Source organism: Artibeus jamaicensis, unplaced genomic scaffold (genome assembly GCF_021234435.1).
Source record: "Artibeus jamaicensis isolate MK-2021 breed Jamaican fruit bat unplaced genomic scaffold, CSHL_Jam_final scaffold_369, whole genome shotgun sequence".
Taxonomy (NCBI): domain Eukaryota; kingdom Metazoa; phylum Chordata; class Mammalia; order Chiroptera; family Phyllostomidae; genus Artibeus; species Artibeus jamaicensis.
Window position 1 is genome coordinate 43,295,723 of NW_026522042.1, and position 22,859 is coordinate 43,318,581.

Genomic DNA, 22,859 nt, shown 5'->3' on the forward strand with positions numbered 1-22,859 from the left:
CAGTTTCCTAACCTTTTAGAAAAGCATCCCCACTTCCAATCTCACTCTGCCTAACCCTGTTCCCTGCTTCACTTTTTACAGCATGGATCATTATCTGCACCTTACACAGTGCACTTGCTCACTACTAGCTGTTTCCCACCACTATAAGCAGGAATTTTCATGTCTTGTTCACTGCTGTCTTCCAAGAAACTAGAATAGTGCTTAGCACACAAAGTTAAATAAGATTTGCTAAAGTGAGTAACTTCCTCAACCTGTAACCATTCTCCAACTGTATTAGATATTAAGGCAAGTAACATCCAAAAATATCTTAGGAAGCAAGCTGTCCTTATAACTAAATTTAACCCAGCTTATATTTAGGCACTGAAAATATGCTAAATGTATAAAATGTTGGCTGATTGTCATAAAAAATGGTACAACAAGACTTAACCTGCACTAGGAAGCTTAAGCTATAGAACCCATTCTGCAAAACTTACCACATATCGAATATTCACTTATTCTATAACTACGTACTGGGCAGTTACTGACAATGTTAGACGTACTTGGTTTTCCCACATAAAATCTCTGAAAGAGAAGGCATTTACCGTATTAGCCTCTTCTCCCACAGCTAAATGGACTAAAAGAATCCCAGGTGCCATGGACACCAAACCTTAGACTAAACTGAAACAGTATGATCTCCAGCCTTTCCTGAGAATTTGCACTGAGAACCCAGATCCAGTCAAATGGACAGATGGAACTACCAGGTAGTGATGAAGACAGCATGGCTTGGCCAACCTGTTAGGCAGTATGCATGATGAGCACATGGAGGGGGCCAGGAGGGAGATGCTGACAGGCAAGAGAAGGTGCAGGGAGGCGAACGACAATGTGCCCTTCAAGAAACAAGAGCCTTGGTTCCTGCTGGCCAGGTCCAGTTCTTGTGACACTCGGCTTTAGCTAGGCCTTGTTTAACCATGAATTTTTAGCAATATTGTTTTACAGTTGGTTCTACCTTTATAATACTACCCCTTTACCTGGGGTAGTTTTCTTTCTACAAACTCTACGTCACCATATGTATTCCAAAGAAAAACATTCAGATAGTCAAGATTAAAAAAATTGATCATTTATTTTTTAAAGGCATTAATAAAAAGCTTAACATACTAAGAAAGTTACAATATACAAATGTGTGAACAGACTGACTTTTCTGTATTACATGTGCTTTGAGTTTCTTTTAATTACTCACATTTCCATTGTTCAGTTATTCAAACTGGTTATTCCCTAGAAACACCTAGCTGATTATTCAAGAATGAGTTACATACTCCAAGGGCAAATGCAGATGACCGTGCCACTCAGCCAAGTGGTCATGAAGAAAATGATGGAAAACCAGTCACATCCACCAGGGCACATCAAAATACTCTTTTCTCCTTGGGAGAGAGCTGCACCTTAATTTGAAAGGAAGAAAGTCTTGATATAATTATGAAATTTAAAAGCCTATTTTCTTATAAAAACCATAAAGAGAATAAAAATCTGGTAAAATACTTAAGTAACGCTAACTTCAATCTTTATAGAATAGTTACATAGACAAATTGTGAAATTCATTTGGAAGAGTGAACAGGCAAGAATATTTTTTTAAAGGTTTAAGGAACACTGGTATTTGATCTGTCTTTTTTACAAAACAATGATCAAAATCCTTTTAAAAACAATAGTGATTACAACAATACAAACAACATTCTCCAACTATACAATAAAACTAGAAATTTTTCCTAAATACCTAGAAATCAAAGCATTAAACATTTCTAGAGTTTGAAACAAACTTTTGGAGTATCTGGAAAGTTGTAAAAATTCTACATACTAGAATCTATAGAATATAACTAAAACACTGTTCAGAGGAAAATTTATGGTCTTAAAATAGCCACTTTAATAAATAATTGATAAGGAATTTAAAAAACGTATTTAAAAAGTAGAGAGAAATTAATCCTTGGGATATCATCCGGGTCCCTTCAACCCAATTTTAGATTCTGATACAATGGGGGTATCGTATCCTATTGTGGCACTTAGTAGAGATTTAATACAATCTCTACTAAGAGTAATTTAACAAAAATCTATTGAAATTATAAATGCATATCCTTTTTAATTCAGCAATTCTAACTCCAGACTGAAATTCTAGATTCTATTTCCATTTATTTAGATTATCTTGCAGATGTATCTGTTTATCTACAAAAAGCATTAGGCAAAAGAATCATGAGTGAAGAATTAAATAGCAAACAAATGCAAAAAGCCTAAACTTCTGTCCATAAGAGCTTAATTAAATATGATATACATCAATATATAAGAATATCCTGCAGCTGTTTAAAAAATAAGAGCTTAATATGCTGATATGGATCTCAATATAAACATGAAATATTAAGGAAAAAGCACTGACCTGTTCAAGAATATCGTATGAATTACCTATAAAAACAAAAAATTAAAAGTTTAAAAGAACAATGATACATCTTTCCTGATTTATTTTAATTACATATTATTTTTTAATTGTCAATAAATGTACACAGCACAAAATAGAAAAAATACAAAAGGGTATTCTGTGAAGTCTCCCACCCATGGCTTTGCTTTCTGGTCCCTCTTCAGAGGAATCTCGACTATCACTTTGAGATGATAAAGCAGATACATGTATGTAAATATATTATATGCACACAGGTAGCAGGCAGCATAAGAGAGTTCTGTGTCTTATTTTCATTTAAATGTATCTTCCTGTCAGACTGCTATACAATACAAGCAACAATGTAGTTAAAAACAAAAGAATAAAGGAATAAACTGAGTATCAATTCAAATTTTAAAACTTTTATTTTATAAAAAATAACAATGAAAAAATTCTTAAACAAGTAGATACTCTAACAATTAGATAAGTATGAAGAATAAGGGCATTATGAAGTAGTTGATTATTTTGGTAAAACAATATGACTACATTGAAGATCTACAGAATTATTTAGAATTTGAAGTCCAATATACAAAATCAATGATCAATACAGAAAAATAATTCTGTGGGACTGTGTTAAACAAAAAAGCCAAAAACAGATTACTGCCATCCAGAAATATGTATCATTAACAACCCCAAATTTAACATATTAATCTTACATACTTGAGAAGGAAGGATAGAGTGTCATAACCACCACAATACAGTAGACCAGCTACTTCCAACTGGTGCGCCGCAAGAATTTTTAAAACATTCAGTACCTGACTACTGAGTCAGGGGCACTGGCCTCTTTCCCCTTGGACTGTCAAATAAAAAACCGACAACTACCAACAGAACAATATGCATTTGGTGTAAAAGAATCAAAATCAGATCTATGTTCTGTCAGATCAGCAAAAAGTGTATTTTTGGTGTGCCACAGAGTTTTAGTAATTAGTTTAATTAGATGAAAAAGGCTGAAAACTTGCTGCAATGAATTAATCTTTCAGAAAACATGCAACTGAAAATTAATTGTCCCAAAACGGGAAGGGTGGTGCAATGAATTGTTTCGCACCACACATCCATGAAGAAAATGATAAAAACACTTGTTAAAAAACAGGGAGAACAGCTGGTAGTGTACTTGTTTTCCTGACTCAGTTCATAAAATGGGGCACAACATATGGGGGGGGCAAAAATGGGCTTGCAGTTGTGAGTACACGAAACAAGGTTTGTCCTTGTATTACTACTTGTTAATTATTGTAGTATTTCTTGTCTGAGCAACTATAAACTCACTTTTGCCCCACCCTGAATGATATAACTGTTTTCAGGTACTAGGCAACAGAGCACAAGGGTAAGATCCTTGAAAAAGGGAAACACGTGAGCTTCACTCTCATCCCTTTTTGGCGAGACACAATTTTCACACTGCAGCACGAGGGGGACTCTGAGCGAAGAGTATTGTCCTTTCCGGGTGGAATCAACAGACTGTAGTTTGGGCCTTGCAAGAGGCAGCTGGACTTTGAGGAGGCAAGGCCAAAGAGGAGCAATTTGAAGAGAAGGATCTCCAGCAATCTGTGTAGGGCTTCCATTTAGGTCCTTGTCCAAACCCTAAATTACTCGTATGTAGGACAAAAGTCCACAAAGCCTGGAAGAAGCAGTTCCTGGGGTTGGGGTGAGGTGGGCTGCTGAGAGCTGATGAGAGGTTCTGGGTGGTTCGTACAGAGTTCAGCCATTTACTGTGTGGCCCAAAGCAAGTCATTTTACTTCCATGAGCCTTTCTCATTTGTCAAATAGGAAGAATTACAGTATCTAATTCAGTGGTGCTATAAAGATTAAATGAAGTAACTACACCTAGCACACTGGAGTAGTCACTCAAAAAAAAACCCCAAAAACTGTTCTTAAAGGGAAGAAAAATTTCACATGGCAATTTCTAGTTTCCTTTACAATAAAAATGTAAACTAACAGTTACCTAAGAGTCTACTGAAACCAACATTTATAAATTTTTTTTTTTACTCTTAACCGTAAGTCTTTATGTAAACCCCAAAACTCATTGATGCTCTGTACACTGCTTAGCCTGACTTCTGCCTGGAAACCAAGGCTTTATTTAAAGTGGAATATAGCTCAGCTCACACTCATACACCATTTTAAAATGTAAAAGGTAAATTTATGTGTCGCAATCAAAATTAAAAAATCAGATTTTCAAACCTCAAAAACTAGTTTCTACAAAAGCTATCCCAAATATACTACTTGACATATTCAAGATGTTACATAAATTCCCTTACAATTAACTTTTAAAACCATTCACCTACTTGTAGGATTTGTTTATAGGAAAGTCTTCTTTAAAACTAGCAAGAAGTTGAACTGATGCCTAACCTTTCATGGTGGGTGACAGATCTGATCTGAAAACACCTCTTCCCATTTACCGTTTTCCTGCTTCTTTGACATTCCCTCCATTCTATGCTGTAAGCAAGAAACTGTGCCAGACACTGCAAACCTGCAGAATGAGATTGCAGACATCTGTCTGCCTCTGATGACAGAGGACAGACAGATGAAAGCTAAGTGGCATTGGGAACAGTAATATGACATTTGAGCTACCTTGGGCCTCAAAATATACGATGCCTCTGGCTTTGTATATTCTCCGCCTAGATTTTAATCCACTTCACCTCCTGCCTAATTTTCCTACTCACCTTTTCAGACTTGCCGAAGTCTGAATAACCTAGCTGAAGAATTTCAACTGAATGAAAAAGACTTTAATTAAAGAATGAAATGCTGGCAATTATACTTTCAAATGTGATTTATGTCATTAAAAAAAATGCCCTCCCAGAAATGCATCTCCCATTTTGAAAAAAATATGTATATTTTAAAAAATATATTAATATATATTTTAAATATATAAAAATATATTTAAATATAATATATATAAACATATATTTTAATATATGTATTTAAAATATATATATATTTTTAAATATGCTTTTCAAGCCCTGACTGGTGTGGCTCACTGGGTTGGGTTGTCCCACAAATCCAAAAGTTGCCAATTCAGTGCCCAGTCAGGACACATGCCTGGGTTTCAGGCCAGGTCCCCAGTTGGGGGAATGTGGGAGGCAACTGGTTGATGTTTCTCTCCCTCTCTGTCTCCCTCCCTTCCCCTCTCTCTAAAAAACATTTTTTTTTATTTTCATGGAAACATCTACCCAAAACCATAATATCCATATATTTTTTTCCAAACACTCACAACACAGTTTACTTTAAGGTTGACAGAATAGAATTGAATGACTACATATAAGGAGGTATTTTCTATAACGTTGCCCAGAATGCCAAATGCTACTGAACTAAAGGAATAATGGCATAACATGTCGACAATCTGACGAAAAGAGTAAGTAAAAGCATTAAAAATGTGATGTTAAGTGGGGACACACACACACATACATGATGGCATTCATATAGTCGTGCAGATGAATAGGGACCAAAAGTGTAAACATATAGAAAAGGGATATAATGATAGACATATAGCTTTTACTAATTCAATTTAAAAATATTGAGCATTTTTATTATGTATTTTTCATATATACAGAAAATATTAAAAACAGTGCAATAAACACACCCATCACTTAGATTCAACAGCCATATATACTTGGTGCACTGTTCTATAAACAGAAAGGTCACAGGTTGGGTTCCTGGTCAGCGCACAGGCCTAGGTTGCAGGTTTGGCCCCAGTCAGAGCACATACAAGAGGCAACCAGTCGATATTTCTCACTCACATTGATGTTTCTCTCTCCCTCTCTTCCTCCCTTCCCCCTGTCTAAACTTAATAAGCATGTCCTTGTGGGAAGATTAACTATTTATAAAGAAACATTATAACACTTCACTTGTAAATACTCTAGTATGCAAATTTAAAAAGGTATTCTTCTATAAACTGTAATACCCTTATCACAGCTCATAACATTAGCCATAATTATCTAATATAATTTAAAATCCAGTCCATATTCAAATTTCCTCAATCCCCACATCTTTTCAAACCAGGGTCCAATCAAATGTGCCACACTGTATTTGGCTGTCTTTCAAGTCACTTTTAAACTAAAATAGTAACCCATTCCATGCCATTTTTTCTTCCACGACAATGACTTTTTACAGAAATGCCAGTTCCCTTCTACAACATTCCACACTGCGGAGCTGTCTGATCATTGTGTGTGTGTGTGTGGTATCATTTAATTTGCTGCTCTGTCCCCAGTACTTCTGGTACATGGGGAAGTCCATCTTAAAGGCCTGATTAAATTTTAGCTACACTTTTTGACCAGAGCACTTCATGGGCAACGGTGCATTCCATACCGCCTCCCCAGTCAAAAGGCACGTCTGGCTGGCTGACCACAGTGATGCAGTTTCGTTACTGACTCTAAGGATCTCTTGGTTGAAAAGTACGGTATGTTTTTCTTTCCACACCACCACCAAGTATTTGGTGAAATGATACCTGGATAACCTGAGAATTCCAGAGGGAATATATATATATACATACATATATATATATATATATATATATATATATATATACACACACACACACACCTTTTATCAAATAGTTTTGGCATCAAAATGTCTTTAATACTGTTTTATATTAACTTTTCTACTTTTTAACATTTCATTTTTTTAAATGTTTTCCACAAACTATAAAATTTACACAAAAGATTCACTTCTATAATGATGGCGCACTTACTCCTTAATTAAAATGCGAGCATCTTCCTTCTTTTTGATTTTGTTTGAAACCCTATAAGGAAAATAAAAAAAAATTAAAAGAACAGCATACAGATTGTATACAGATGTACATAAACATTTTGTTTCACATGAGATATTTTACTCATTCTACTTGACAAAATAAATGTCATTGGGAAATAAGTTTATAGCCCTCCAAGGTGCTTTAAAAGTGATCCCAAAGTATATATTGAGGCTATAATTAAGAAATTTTCTTCTTTCACTTATGCTGATCTCAGTCCAATGATGTTCAAGAGCATACTCACATACCTATTTTCATCAAAATATCTAATGGTTACCTTGGCCGGTGTGGTTCAGTGGATTGAGTGCTGGCCTGAGAGCCAAAGGGTCATCAGTTCAATTCCCAGTCGGGGCACATACATGGGTTGGGGCCAGGTCCCCAGTAGGGGGCACACGAGAGGCAACCACACACTGATATTTCTCTCCCTCTCTTCCTCCCTCCCTTCCCCTCTGTCTAAAAATAAATAAACAAAATCTTTTAAAAAATCTAACTGTCATGCTCATTTATTAAGATAAGACCAGTAAAAACTAGTACTACTAAACAAAAACACTTTAGAAGTTAAAAAAAATCAATAAATATTTGTTGTTCTGGTCAGACCTAGCCCAAACATCCTGGCCTCAATGTTTTCTATATGTATAACACCTCTCAATTTCACTACTCATCTATACCTTATAGGTCATAAGACATATTAATAGCAATTTGTTACTAATGAGCATCAAAGTTATAACCAATTTATGTTATTCCCTTAACATTATTCTTAGTCATTTGCATTCTTTTGGGATGTCTACCAAGAGAAAAGGCAGAAGTAAAGAGGTGAACCCAAATCCCTTCTGGCTGTTCCTATGGGAACAGGCAGCAAACTGCCCATCACAGGTGCCTCTGTGGAGCAATGGTTAGGAATTGTTAGCTGAGGACAACGCTGTCTGACAAGTATGTTGTTGGAAAACATGACAATGAGTAGTTGCTGCTTTTTAGTGGTAAAATTTTTGAAGAGACAAAAAAAATACAAAAACTAGGAAACTGTGATTTCTTCATATTTCTGAATATAAGCATATGTTTTTATTTTAATTAATTTAGATATGCAAATAATATTCCTAAAAGTAAAGATCACTTCTCTGGAACTAGTTACTCATACGTTAGCTCTGAATTTCTGGCGAATTATGCTGGACAAGACAGCTTTCCCCAAACTGGTGCACGGACACGTGAATGACACGGAAACACCTGCATTTTGTTTATGGGGACCACGGTTAAAGGCCACTGAAAATCTGCTAGGTTTTAAAAACATAGTGCAATCAAATACATGAAGTAAGAATGTTTATAAATACAATTTAGCACTAGCTGGTGTGGCTCAGTGGATTGAGTGCTGGCCTGAGAGCCAAAGGGTCACCAGTTCAATTCCCAGTCAGGGCGCATGCCTGGGTTGGGGCCAGTTCCCAGCTGGGGACGCACGAGAGGCAACCATACATTGATATTTCTCTCCCTCTCTCCTTCCCTTCCCCTCTAAAGATAAATAAATAAAATCTTTAAAAAAATAAATAAAATAAATAAAATTATAGTTATAAAAAAATATAATTTAGTTAACTCTAATTTTCATTTATTTCACCCTGCAAGTCAAATATATTCTAATACCGCAGTACAATACATTCATTTTTTTTATTTATCTTTAGAGGGGAAGGGAAGGAGAGAGGGAGAGAAACATCAATGTGTGGTTGCCTTTCGTGTGTCCCCTGCTGGGAACTGGCCTGCAACCCAAGCATGTGCCCTGACTGGGAATCGAACCGAGACTGTCTGGTTCGCAGGCCCGCACTCAATCCACCAAGCCACACCAGCCAGGGCTTACACTCATATTTTTAAACTGCTGCTAGAGCTAGCAAAGTGGAAAACAGTTAAGATCCACATGTACTTAAGGCTGCAGTAAAACTGACAAACAAAACCATGAGCCTATACAGAATATGAACCTGAAAAAAAGTTAAAAAGGAAAATACCCCCAAAATATAGTGAATCTGGGTAACAGTGCTATGGATGGCACTTGACTCTTTTTCTCTGTCTAAAAAATTTGAAAATAAACATAAATTCTGTCAAAACTTTATATAAATTATACATATTTACAAAATATTTCATAGTTAAAAAGTATGCAGAGAAATCTGAAGTGCCAAAGAAGAAAGCTTAGATAGTTAGATAACAGGTCTTGAAACAAATAAACTGTTACTTTGTCACTTTTCATTGTCTTTCTGGTCATTAAAAGGGGTGCTTTGCCCTGGCTGGGTAGTTCAGTTGGTTGAAGCGTCATCCCGTACACCAAAGGGTTGTAGGTTCAAACCTTCGTTGGGGCATGTGCAGGAGGCAGCTGATTTGTCTTTCACATCAATGTTTCTCTCTCTCTAGAATTCAATGAATGTTTATTTATTATCCTCACCTGAGGATATGCTTCACCAATTTTAGAGAAGAAAAGGGAAGGAGAGACAGAAAGAGAGAGGGACATCAATGTGAGACAGAAACGTCGATCCGCCGCCTCCCATACACACCCTGACCAGTGACCAAACCCACAACCTAGGCATGTGCCCTGACTAGGGGGGACTAAACCCCCAACACTCTGGTGTATACGAAAGTGCTCCAACCAACTGAGCCACCTGGCCAGGGCTGAAGAGTAACTTTTAAAAAAGAATATTAATGGGGCCCGGGCTGGGGTGGCTCGTTAGATTGAGTGCCAGCCTATAATCAAAATGATGTAGTAACATGAAGGATTTTTAAATGCACTACAATTACACTTGGTGGGGACAACAGAAGAGTAATATAAGCCTTAAACAAAAAGCTGTACTTTTTAAACTTTAAGGTAGGGGATCCTAAGGTGATCCTCCTTAGGATCCGCTCAACATAACAAATTATTTTTTTAATCACAAACACAACAAAGTCACATAACCACAATGTCGGGAAAAGGTGCTGGGTGATCACTGACCATATAGTAACCGGTGTGGTAGCCACTCATGTACCAAGAGATTAACATGCTTCCCAAAGCATCATCATCGTCAAGAGAATCTGGACATATGGGAGGTGGTGGGGGAATTATCTGGAAATGGAGAAAAATACACTTTAAAATGGGAAGTCTGGAGATGCATTTTATGGAGACAATGCTGGATATTAATTCTATGTTTAAATTCATGTTATCTATTTAAAATTTTTAAATAATCTGACATTTGGGAAAAGCCAAACAGTAACAACAAAAGACCAACAAAATTAAATTGAACAACATTCAAAAGATAATAGGGCACAAAATATGTTTAAATATTTTGCTCTAAGAACTATTTTTTTGTTCCATTATGAAGCCATGGTTGGAAGACAAGCATAAATACTGGGTTGGCCAAAAAGTTCATTTGGTGTTTTCCATAAGGCTCTAGTAGCCCCTAGTGGTCTTTAATGGCATTGGAAACAGTTGTGTTAGACTGTATAGTGACAGCTGTTGTATCAGTGTGCATTTAAAAAAACTTATCAAAACTGGTGAATTTTTGTGTAGCCATTTTAATATTGAAGATAGAAGAAAATATGCAACATTTTAAAAATATTATGCTATATTATTTCAAGAAAGATAAAAACACAACTGAAATGCAAAAATAAAATTTGTGCAGTGTATGGAGAAGGTGCTGTGACTGATCAAACAGTTCAAAAGTGATCTGTAAAGTTTCGTGCTGGAGATGTCTCACTGAATGATGCTCCATGGTCAGCAGACCAGTTGAAGTCGTTAACAATCAAATAACAGTCAACGTTATACCATTTGGGAGTCAGCTAACATACTCAAAATATCCAAATCAACAGTTATTGGTGAAAGTGAAAAATGTGTCTTTTATTTTATGGAAATAACCATATGGACTTTTTGGCCAACCCAACACTTTGATGGTTTTCCTTAAGAAACAAACAAACAAACACCGAAATAGCAATTCAAGTAAAGCACTTGGGTAGAACACCTGCACTGCTCCCTGCCCAACGCAGTTTGCTAAAAAGTGTCTCTGCACCTTGCCTACTGCTGTTATCTGAAAGTCTACCGTTAGCTATCCGGATAGTCTACTGGATCAGAAGCTAACACCCAAGCATACCTGGAAGGAGAAAACATAAGTCCTTATGGGTGGTGTAATTAAATCTTTTCAAATAGGAACTACCTCCCTATAGAGTAAGATACAATTTCTGCCAGGAAGGAAGCAGGTGATACAGGGCTAAGAGCTGGGGCAATAAGAGGAGTAAGTCTGGTAGAGAAGGGTATTAAAAAACCCAAGGTTTAGTTCAAATTTTAACCATTAAAACCTGGCCCTAGGGATGGTTTAAAAAGACATTCCTAATCACCATGTTCTGCTAAACCCCAAACTACGTATGAAAGCACAGTGAACTCGGAATCCCTTTTGCACTCACTGGTGGTCCAGAAGGAAACGGAGGCAGCCAGCACGAGAGGAAGTGCGGTGGAGGTGGAGGTGGAGGAGGTGGAGGTGGTGGTGGGCCATTAAATTTCAGACCTGACTGTAACAAGTATTTCATGGGAAGAATTACCGATTACAATATGAAAACAGGGAAAAAAGACTGAATGTCAAAAAATTAAAATAAAAGGTCAAAAAGATTTAATAGAATTGCATGTACCAAATGCTGAAGTCAAACAGAATCATAAATCTAGATTTTTCTCATTTCCTTTCTATACACATTCAAGGAGAAAAATCAAAGTAAGAAAATATTTTTATTACCCAATTAATCAAGAATGTATTTAGCAAGATATTTCAATCATAAATCACTGTATTCCCCACAATTTCATTACTTAGATTGTATAATCTTGTTATAGACATCCTTTTAGTAGTTGCATATGCTAACTTTGAGCACATAATGTAAAAATTAGTAAACTTTTTACTTAACAAGAGAAATCAGCCCCAAGACCAATGAAGCAATATATGTATATATACAGACACACATACATAAACTAATAGGCTTGATCATTCTAGAAACTAACATAAATCTCAAGAAAGATCTCACAGAAAATCTTAAGGAAAAGTTTTAATAAGTCATGCGTGACATTTCTACCTAAAAAAATGATTTCCTGAATACCATGACCTCCAGGGAAATCACTGCTTCACACGTAACTAGACAGAGCCACGCCTCCCTGGGCTCCGTGACATAACCTAAAGTACAGATCTTTTTAGGTCAGTTTGTTTCTTATAACTAACAGAAGCATAAAGAAAAACAGTATTTACATTTCCTCTATAAAACAACCTGGGAGCCCTTCAAGACTCTACATGTATTAGATGTAAATACTGTATTCACTTGCAATTTCAGTATCTTACACAAGTGACTCGGGGAATTATCAGAATAGTCAGCTGACAAAATATACTTTCTAACTTAAGTTCACTAAATTATTAGTCTAATACCTAATACTCCATAAAAGTAGCTGGAAAAGCTTTTCATTATAAACCATTCTGCATTACTACCACTTCCTTCCCGAAGAATTCTTAAGTGTGTATTTATGCCACCTACGGAAAGCTACAAAAGTTTCATGGGAAAATCTATAATTTCCTTAATGGAAGGTCGGAATATTTGTTGAATGTTTCAATATTATTAACTATTTCCTGGGAAACTTTTCTGTGTAGCAGTTACCTTTCCTGGTCCCAGTCCTGATCGTGGTGTGGGGGGCGGTGGGGGGAGGAAATAGTTCCACGGAGCAGCTTTCGGCTTGAAGTTATTTGGTTTATTTCCAGGAGACCTGGAGGAGTTCTCACTTTCATCTGTTGAAATCTGACTTTCATTTTCATTCTTAAAAAAAAAAACAAACATTTTTTTTATTATATAGGCATCATTAAGGAATATTAATGCCTCAGTGGATCAAACTGACAACTGGCTACACCACATAGTTTCTCATCTAGTCTCTGCTTCCAAGAATTCTATTTTTTGTGTCCTTACCTCCTGAGTATTATGTTCTATATTATTAGCGACTTCAGACGTTGGGGAAAGTAGATCAAACAGATTTTGCTCCTCTCTATTTCCATATCCAGTGTAAACCACAACACAGGTTTCTCTCTTAAAATCAATCGAAGCAATGGTAGCTGGGTAAATGCAGCCGTCTTCTGACCACATGGCAGAACATCTGTCACCAACTTTCCACTAACAAAAACAAACACAGATACATGCACACATTTCTTTTCAAGGTGGTAGATTATTACTTTTGTTGGGCTGGGGTGGGGGAGGGGATGGTGGGGACAGTCTGCAGTTAACCCATCTGGAAGGCAGAATGAAACAGTGAAAAAAACTTGACGCCCAAAATATATAAATGTGAATTCCAATAGAAACACAATATAATCCTATCATATAAATTCTGCCATTTTTATCATCACAGACAGGTTTTCATGAGTCCTACTTTCCTCACCTGTCAAGTGGACATAATATAATCTACCTCGATAACTTGTTATGAAGAATAAAAGGAGGGAAGGTATGAAGTGTCCAGCCCCTCTGGCCTGACATATAGCAAATGCTTAACCAATGTTAGTTCCCTTCCCCCTTGGTAATGAAACTAAAGTGACTAATGAGAGACTGAAATACTTAACTTCCAGATCTATGATTTTAAATAGCAGAAAGGGCTCTAGTCAGAATTTTAAGTTTCTGGGTATTAGTATTTTTAGGATTTTTGAAGGAAAAAAAGGATACGTACTTCTCAGTTTAAAAAGTAAAACACTGCCAATTCAGTTGAAGGCCCTCAGGTGGTCCTCCCGAATAGCACTGCCTTCCCCCTACCTCCCCAGTAAAGGAAACACTGTCCTGAATTTACTGCTTATTAGTCCCAACTTACACTTTTCCTTTTCCTTATACTTTTATTGACAGGAATGTCAATAAACAATAACGATAAAATTTAAGTTTTAGAAATATTAATGTGTCAATGGAAACCACTGTACTAATCATTTAAGTTAAAGATACTTTATACTATTTTATAAACAATAGGAAGAAATTCTCTGAAGTTAAATCTCAATGTTTTAAAATAACCTGCTTCAAGGAAGTCGTAGTATTCTTTTTCTGGTTTTTATTCTTCTTAGCAGGTTTTCTTTTAGGTGTGCCTTTTGGTTTATTTGAAGCTTCAGAAATGTCACCATTCTTTAGAGCATGCTATGAAAATATGAACAGAAACGTACAGGTCACCAAATGATTCAAAGTCACAATATAATTCAGTCATCCTAAGCTGGTCTCAAGGCCCCACCCCCTTAGATAGCCTCTACTTTCTCCTTGCACCTTCCCACACACCACAGAAACTGCTCCCCAAAGCACCACAATAAACCTGCTTATCAGCTCCAAAGGCCCCTTCATGGTGAAGAGGCTCAGGTGAACAGCAGAGGCCCTGAAGACAAAGCCCTGGCTGAGCTCTTAGCAGAAGTCAGCACTAATTTTGTGAGCTGATCCCTCACCCCCCAGGTGAGCCACCCCAGCTGCTGTCATGTGGATGGAGATGGCCTGTAACCAACCATCAGGATTCACAAACAAAATTAATTATTGTTTTTATTTCTTTGGAAAACAAAAAACACCCTTTAATCAAGTCTCCTCACTCTCAGCTGTTCACACGAGGACTCTGTCCATCACCTCCCTTTTTGATATTCATGACAGTCTGGATGACACACCAATGCATGGCCCGTGCTTGTATTACTTCTCTGGTCAAGCCTTAAACTCAGGCATTTCCGACCAAAGCCGCCGCCCTTACTGACCTGATTATGATCACCTATATTGCTATTACTTCAATTACAACCTCTATGCAAACAGACTTCCAAAGCTATTATACAGCTCTGACTTTTCTCTTTAGTTCGAGCCAACATTTACAATGAGCAATTTTATATCTTCACATTTACCTCAAACTCAACACAACTAACAGTAAACAATTTTCCCTCAAATTGGTTCTTTTCCTCTACCCAGACCACTTTCCTCTGCAACATCACTCACACCTTATCCCACACTGGCCCCATTTTCAACGGCATTTTACAGAGCTCTCTGGTTCCCTGCGTTAGTGTGCTTCTAGTCTAACTGTATATGGGAACACACGCTATCGACAAAGTTAGAGTTCCTCGTCACGGATGACACAGGTTTGGCCCTTCCACCTCACGGCACGGGCATGACTACAGGAAGGGAGTGGCCCTGTGCTCGGGGTTCCGTCCGAGTGCACGCTCTGCCTGGACTGCTGCTGGCTCGCACGTGGTGCTCAGTGTGACCAAACACCCCTACCAGTGGGTGAAGGGGTGCTGCCGGGCAGCTGTGTAAATGTCTTGTTTGGGCCATAGAAACAGACTACACCCCCTTCAAGAATTGTTCATTCCTACTACCGGGAACATCTGACTTAATATGCAACTAACTGGACTGGGGCAGATGAAGTTAGTAACAAATGTAAAGCAGTTAGAAGAGTGATTTTAAAGCCTTTACAAGTATTAATCACTGCACTACCACTATTTATCATCATTTCAATAAAGATTCAACTGTTTAAAAATTATAATTCAGACTAATCTCAATTAGATGACTTCCATAGTTTTACACAATGTAAACACATTAAAAAGAACAATTGTTTAAAATTCTAGGAGATGACATGTAGATAGGCTACCCTCGAACTTCTAAAGGAAAATATTTAATTTAACCTATGTTATATTTTAATCTTCAAAATTAGAACTAAACAATACGCACTTTAACAATTACTATAAATATTATCAATTAAGAAAAAGGTAAACATTTCATACCTTGAATGAAGCCACAGCTTTATCATAAGCTTTTATCAGTGCTGTATCATCCCAAACGTCAGAATCATCACTCTGGGAAGGGTGAAGAATAAAAACAATTCACGTTTCGATTTCATTAAAAAAAAGTATGTTAGTGCCAAGAGCCATCTTAATCCAAACATAAAATTACACCAAAAAATAAGTCACATAATCTCTGAGGAGCGAAGGGTTTGAACCCCATAATGGACATCCTAACTTTTAACACCTATACTGAGATAAGCCCCCAAAATCCTAAGCGTAACCACTAGAAGCCTACCTGCTTAGAGATTATGTGGCATCACCCCCACGGCTAAACACGTGTAAATGTCCTGAGAGGTGTGCCGTGAAGTGCATGCTCCACAGTTTAAGCCCAGTCTACCCACCATAAGTGGATCTGTCCAAGTGTAACCACATTTCAATCTTTTCTAAGAGCAGATAAAGGGTGTATTTGGCAAATCTAGGATAAGATAAAGAGCTTAGTTTTAGTGGGAAAACGTCTCATATTATGTAATCTGGAAAAGATGTAAAAATTATTTCTGGCTTTGAATTTAAATTTAATGAATGCTTAATAGAATTTCAACATAATTCAATTAAAAAACAGTTTTGAGCACCCACTACCACTAATCACTCATCATTGAGAGTATAAAATCAAGCTACCTGTTCTCAAGGAAGACCAGGGATTTAGGACATACTGCCAGGCAAAACAAAAAAGAATAAAAAATACAATCAAATATTAATATGTGAAGTACAAACAATAAAACAATAAATGTTTAAATTAAATGGAAAGGAATGGATTTTCTCCAGTTCAAGACAAAGACATGGCTGATTCTGAACTCACCCCCTCCCACCAACACATCAAATCTACAGCTATGTACAGAACGATTTCCTCTGAAAAATACCTAAGTTAGTGGAGTGACTTTTACACATTGGGCAAATGAGAAAAAAACCTGACATCAAAGCAGGTAGGAGAGGCTGAGATACAATCTCACCATGGACCCCAACCCTCAGGCAGCGATCCACAACTGGGAAGGAACTGAAGGCCAGAAGCTTTTCCCTGAGGAGCAAAGGGTTTGAACCCCATAATGGACATCCTAACTTTTAAGACCTATACTGAGATAAGCCCCCAAAACACCTAGCTTTGAAAACCAAGGGGGCTCACATCTACCAGACTCACAAAGAATAGAAAACTAAGTAAAGGCTCTTAAAGGAATCGCCTGCCCCAGAAGCCCAGTACAGAAGCAGCCAAGACAGGCACCAGGCTTTAAGGTAAAGAGGCTCACCCTCTATCAGGGGCAGGCACCTAATTAAACTCACACCTAGGAACCTGCTGGGTTACTTAACCAGGACAGGGGCTTGTAGTTGCCGTCTTCATGCTTTCCACCCTACTCCAGCTGGGGGCACCATCTTCATTCTTTCCTTCCGCCTCACTGCAACTCACTATTATCTTCCAGAAATGAGCTTACACACTACTCCGGCACCCTGATCACTGCAACTTGCATCTAGGGGACACTTTCAGATCGCCTGATTCTGGTGGCCAGCAGGGGAAGTTACACAGGCCTATATATGCTTGCATACTTTAAAAACTGCTGCCTGAGGGTCTGGCTTCCAATTAGCCTCCATTTAGCTACTGACTTAATTTAAATTCTCACCCTTGGGACTCAGACAAATATTTGTCTGAGTACACAGACACAATGTACACAAAGCCATTGTACACAATGGTTTGAGAGACAACTCAGAGTTAGGGCAAGACTGAAAGATAAAGTTCATCTAAATGAGGCCACTCCTCGAAGTCTGGGAGAGGTGGCTGTTTTATGTAATACCCAGAAACCAACAGAGTCAACTAAAATAAAGAAGTAGAGAAATATGTTCAAAACTAAAAAAAAAAAAAATCTTAATGATAGAGATAAGTGAGGTACCTGGTAAAGAGTTCAAAATAATAATCATAAAGATGCTCACCAAACTTAGGAGAATGGATAAACATAGTGAGAGCTACAATAATGAGATAGAAAATACAAAACAGTAGCAAACAGGTCACAGAACTGAAGAATACAATAAATGCACTGAAAAATATACTAGAGGGATTCAACAACAGACTAGATAAAGTGGAAAGATCAGTGAGGTTGAGAACAGGGCAGTGGAACTCACCCAATTAAAGCAGCAAAAAGACAAAATATTTTAAAAAGTGAAAATAACAAATATTTGATGGAAAATCTAAGGGGTACCAGTGAAGACATAGGAAAAAACCCCAAAAGAGTAAAAATTAAAAATGAAGTGCTAAATATAAACAATTGGCAAAGAATATTTAACATCTATATAAATGGAGCCCTTGAATAAAAGCTAAAAAACAAAACAAAACCAACCCTCTAAAAAAGAAGTCCTCAGAGCCTCTAAGCAAAAAGGCCAAGTTATTTACAAAATAAAAGAAAAAGTTAGTATTAGACTTTCTCATAGAAATTTATGGGAAAAAATATGAGCCAAAGATTTCATATATATCCTTAGCTGTCCTTCAGTAGTAAGACTAAGTTTAAAATGCATTAAGAATACTGTACTCACTCACCTTTCCAGAGAAATCTACTAAAGATAAGCTTCATCCAAGCAAGATATGACCATGGAAAACTTAGGTTAGAAACCAAAACTGTTAGCATCAAATATACTTAATTGCAGACCTAACAGAAAAAGAAAATATATAAATCGACAAGCTGATTCTAAAACTCAAATGGAAATACAAAGGGCCTAGAACAGCCAAAACAATTTTGGAAAAGCAAAGCCAAGTTGAAGGACTTACATTATCTGACTTTGAGGTGCACTCTAAAGCTACAATAATCAACAAAGTGTGTTTTAATCACTAAGGTAGACAAATAGACCAGTACGACGAAATCAAGAGTCAGAAACAGTCCCATATACATGATTAATTTGCAACCAGGGTACAAATGCAATTTAGCAAAGAAAGCACAGTAGCTTTAACAAATAGTGCTGGTCAATTGGAAATCCTTATGCAAAAGAATGAATTTTGACCTGTATCTTAAGCCATACACAAAAATTAATTCATACTTTATCATAGACCTAAATGTAAAACCTTCAAACTATAAAATTTAAAAGGAAAATCTTTGCAAACTTAGACAGCCTGCAACAAAAGAACCATCAAAAATGAAGACTGAAAAATTGGATTTCAGCAAAATTAAGAATTTCTGTCTAAATAACACTGTCAAGAGACTGAAAAAAACAAAAACAAAAAACAAAAAAAAACAAGCCACAAACTGGTATAAAATGTCTACAAATTACCAGCCTGATAAAGGTTTTGTATCTAGCATACATGAAGAACTCTCAAATCTCAACAAAAACAAAACAAACCAGTTAAAAAATGGGCAAAAGATATGAACAGACACTTTGCCAAAAAAGATATATGGATGGCAAATAAGCACATAAAATGATGGCCAACATTATCAACCATCAGCGAAATGCCAATTAAAGCTACAACAAGATGTACATCTATTAAAATGTCTAAAATTAGTACAAGACTGACCAAAACAATCGTTGGCAAAGATGTGAAGCAAATATACTTTCATACATTGCTGGCTGAAATGTAAAATGGTACAACCACTTTTGAAAAAGTCTGACAGCTTCTTAGACTTAAAACAATGACATAGGTATTTACCCAACAGAAACAAAAGCACATGTCCATAGATATTTACCCAAGAGAAAGAAAAGCACCCGTTCATACAAAGTCTTCTATGCTAATACTCATGGCAGCTCTATTTGTAACAACCCCAAACTGAAAACAGCCCAATGTCTGTGAACAAGAATATGAATAAACACATTTAGTATATTCATGCAATGGAATACCAGAGCAATAAAAAGGAATGAACAACTGATATACACAACACAATAGATGAAACCCAAAGTAACTATGCTCACTAAAAGCAGCCACAGAAAAAAGACTCAATGTTTATAAAATTCTAGTTTCTGTCTATAAAGTTCTAGAAAATGCAAGCAAATCTATGGTGACAAAAGTGGGTCAGCAGTTGTCTGGGAACAGATGAGGAGGGATGAGGATTACAAAGAGATGTAAGGAAATCCAAACGAGCCCACCCCCGAGACCAGACCATATAGAGAAGCCCTAGGACTGTATGAAGACAAGAAATGGCTTGCCAATCCTTAGTTGCAGTGCCCAGCTCTTATAGCTTGAGCTACATGTGGATGCAATCAAATGAAAGATTTCAAGGAGGAATGCCCACCAAGGCCTTCACAAATTCCTAACCTGCAGAAACTATGAGAAATAATAAAATGATATTATTTCAAGCTATTTTTGAGTGATTTGTTACACAGCAACCGAAATGGACCATTACAATTGCCTTGATGTTTGTTTCTCAGCCACCAACAATAGCCAAGGTTTCTGAAATTATTCCTCAGGTTCTGCCATCTTCTCCCACTTTTCAACTACTGACACTTCCACTGCGCTCTCTTAAGTAACCAATAAACTTCCGAACCCACATCTTTAACCTCTTCTCTGAACATTCCTTTCATCTTCTTGCTGTAACTAAAATCTGGCTTTCTCCGAGGATGCTGCCTTCCTCACGGCCATCTCAAATGAAGTATTTTCTCCTTCATGTGCCTCAAATCACTGTTCCAGAGGGGGGAAGAAATCTTCTTTGCTCCTCACTTCCACTTCCAGATTATTCTTCCTCTTTCCTCCCCAAAATTCCTAGCTTTAAAAATCCTGTCAAGAGAGTCTACTGTCTGCTACCCCGCTTACTGCAATCATCTACAGCCATCTGGGTCATACCTCCTCATTCCCAGAGATTTCCATCCCAGGACTTTCTCCAACATGACTCCTCATAATTCTTGATTATTTAAAAACCTATGTAGATGATCCTTCCAATACCCTATGCTTGCAGGTCTTTAAACTGTTCTCTACCAATGATCTATATCACTCAATCTCAGCTACCCACTTCTAAGTAAAATCACAAGATGCAACCACACACCTATTAGAATGTCTAAAATTAACACAAGACTGACACACCAAGTGTTAGCAAGAATGCAGAGCAAATGGAGTTCTCATATACTGCTTTTATTATATTATAACCAGTAACTACAAACTCTCCACAAATCCTACTCTCCAACCAACACGTTCCAGGATCTACAACTTATTCCTTCTAGTAGTCTGATGATGACAATCATTCTACTTCACTAGGAATAGCAAAACACTGACCCTTTCACTTTTTAAACTGTCTGACAGTGTCCTAATATCCTCACTTCCTTTCTTAGCTTAAATTCCATGGTAAATCATTAAGATAATTCCCTTGTACCTCTCCCTCTCATTTCTTCATATGTACTCAGTATGAACTACAGGAGTACCTCGGAGATATTGCTGGTTTGGTTCCATACCCCCGTAATAAAGTGAGCATTATGATAAAGCAAGTTGTAATGTTTTTGTAGGTAGTGAGTCTTGCCTTCAGTTTGGAAAAAAATGCAACACCCCTAAAGGGCAATCAAGTAAAGTGCAATAAAAGGAGGAGTGCCTGTACAATCCCATTCATTTCAACTACTAGTTTACTCTGTGCCTGCCCTCACAAACCTAAAGTGAACTTAGCTGGTGAAAAACACAATCGTGCCATCTAGTCTCTTTTAAACTCAAGTAGACCTTTAATGTTGTTTAGCAACGTTCCACTATACATCCCTAGTCCAAAACTTATTCACTCTCGCCGAGGCCTACTTTTTACCTTCTCTCTGCTCAAACCTCCAACACCTGCTCTGTCCTCACTCCTAGCTGATCTTTATTTCTTTTACTGGCAGCACAGCAACAGAGAAAAAGAGAAGTTTCAGTCTCCCACCAGATCTGTACTTATACCTTTTGCCACATTGTCAATGTTCCTAACAAAGGCCAAATCTGTCTCCTCTTACCTACTCTAAAACACTACTTCAGCAACTCTTCATTGTCAAAGATCCAGTAGGATCTTTCCTATCAGCTCACAAACATGCTGAAACACGTTTCTCCCATTTTAAAAACAAACAAAAAACAAGTAATCCTCTTTATCTCACTACCCCCTCCATCTATTGGCCAATTTTTCTACTTTCTACTTACAATATAACTCCTTAAACTGTTTATAAATGTTGCCTTGAATTCCCTCCCCCCGCCCCCAGACTCACTCCAATCAGATTTTACCCCTACTATTTGACCCCAAATTAGTTTTTGATCTTCTCCTTTATAAACCTGCTCTACTTGCCGCCTTCTCCATCTCAGCACATCTGTAGACGGCAACTAACTTCACCTTTTCAACTGTTTGGGACAATCTTGAAGTTATCCCTGATAAGGAAAGTTATTCCCTGATCAGGAATAACTGATAACTTTCCTCTTAAATGTCCATTATTGAATCCATATGCAATAACTGTTGCCTCTGGTTTCGAAATACCTGTACATCTAGAATCCAAGTACCCTGTTCTCCTTACCTAACACCCTCATCTAAGTCTGGCCCATTTCAATAGACTCCTGTTTTCCCTGCTTCACTCTGGCCTACCTCCACACCAGTCAGGGTAGACAAAACAAAAAGTTGCAGTAGGGCCTCGGCTCAAATCCATTAGAGCACCCAAGCGGTGCGAGGATGGAGCTTGCTGCTGAGGTTCCCAAGTGGAAAAGGATGTAGAAACAGGAGGATCAACGTCCTGCAATAAACGGACTGGCCAGATCCTGGCCTGCGACTGGGGAAGAAGCGCAGGGCTCCGCTAGCAGCTGGGAGGAACCCACACTGTGGGCGGTGGGGAGGAAGAGTCGTCTAGGATCTCACCTGACCCGTGCCGCGCCGGAATAGCACCGAGTCCTCCGGCTCCGGGGCACTGCCACCACCTCCTCCCCCCATTGCCATGGCGAGGATGCGAATGGCTGCACGGTGTGCGCTGCGTGCCTCTGAGAATGACAATATCCGCCGCCAGGACCTCT

At 37.6% G+C, this 22,859-nt stretch overlaps 1 protein-coding gene across 1 annotated transcript; it reads right to left on the reverse strand.

Annotated features, from left to right (window-relative positions):
• Positions 1-1,080: 1,080 nt before the first annotated feature.
• Positions 1,081-22,829, reverse strand: LOC119052074 (survival motor neuron protein). Its single transcript, XM_037149067.2, has 10 exons — positions 22,708-22,829; positions 15,908-15,979; positions 14,184-14,303; positions 13,110-13,310; positions 12,807-12,962; positions 11,583-11,687; positions 10,141-10,251; positions 7,128-7,178; positions 2,396-2,421; positions 1,081-1,415 (listed from the first exon to the last, which is right to left on the reverse strand). Exons 1-8 carry the CDS (start codon positions 22,783-22,785, stop codon positions 7,131-7,133), a joined length of 891 nt encoding a protein of 296 aa, XP_037004962.2. The 5' UTR covers positions 22,786-22,829; the 3' UTR covers positions 1,081-1,415; positions 2,396-2,421; positions 7,128-7,130.
• Between the last annotated feature and the right edge of the window lie 30 nt (positions 22,830-22,859).

What these genes read in the sequence shown, in the direction of transcription:
- LOC119052074 (XM_037149067.2), bottom strand. Translation starts at nt 22,785, where the DNA reads ATGGCAATGGGGGGAGGAGGTGGTGGCAGTGCCCCGGAGCCGGAGGAC. An exon ending in TCCGGCGCGGCACGGGTCAG is followed by an intron (nt 15,980 to 22,707) that starts GTGAGATCCTAG and finishes CACCCTTCCCAG; the next exon opens with AGTGATGATTCTGACGTTTG. An exon ending in AAGCTGTGGCTTCATTCAAG is followed by an intron (nt 14,304 to 15,907) that starts GTATGAAATGTT and finishes ATATTTTCATAG; the next exon opens with CATGCTCTAAAGAATGGTGA.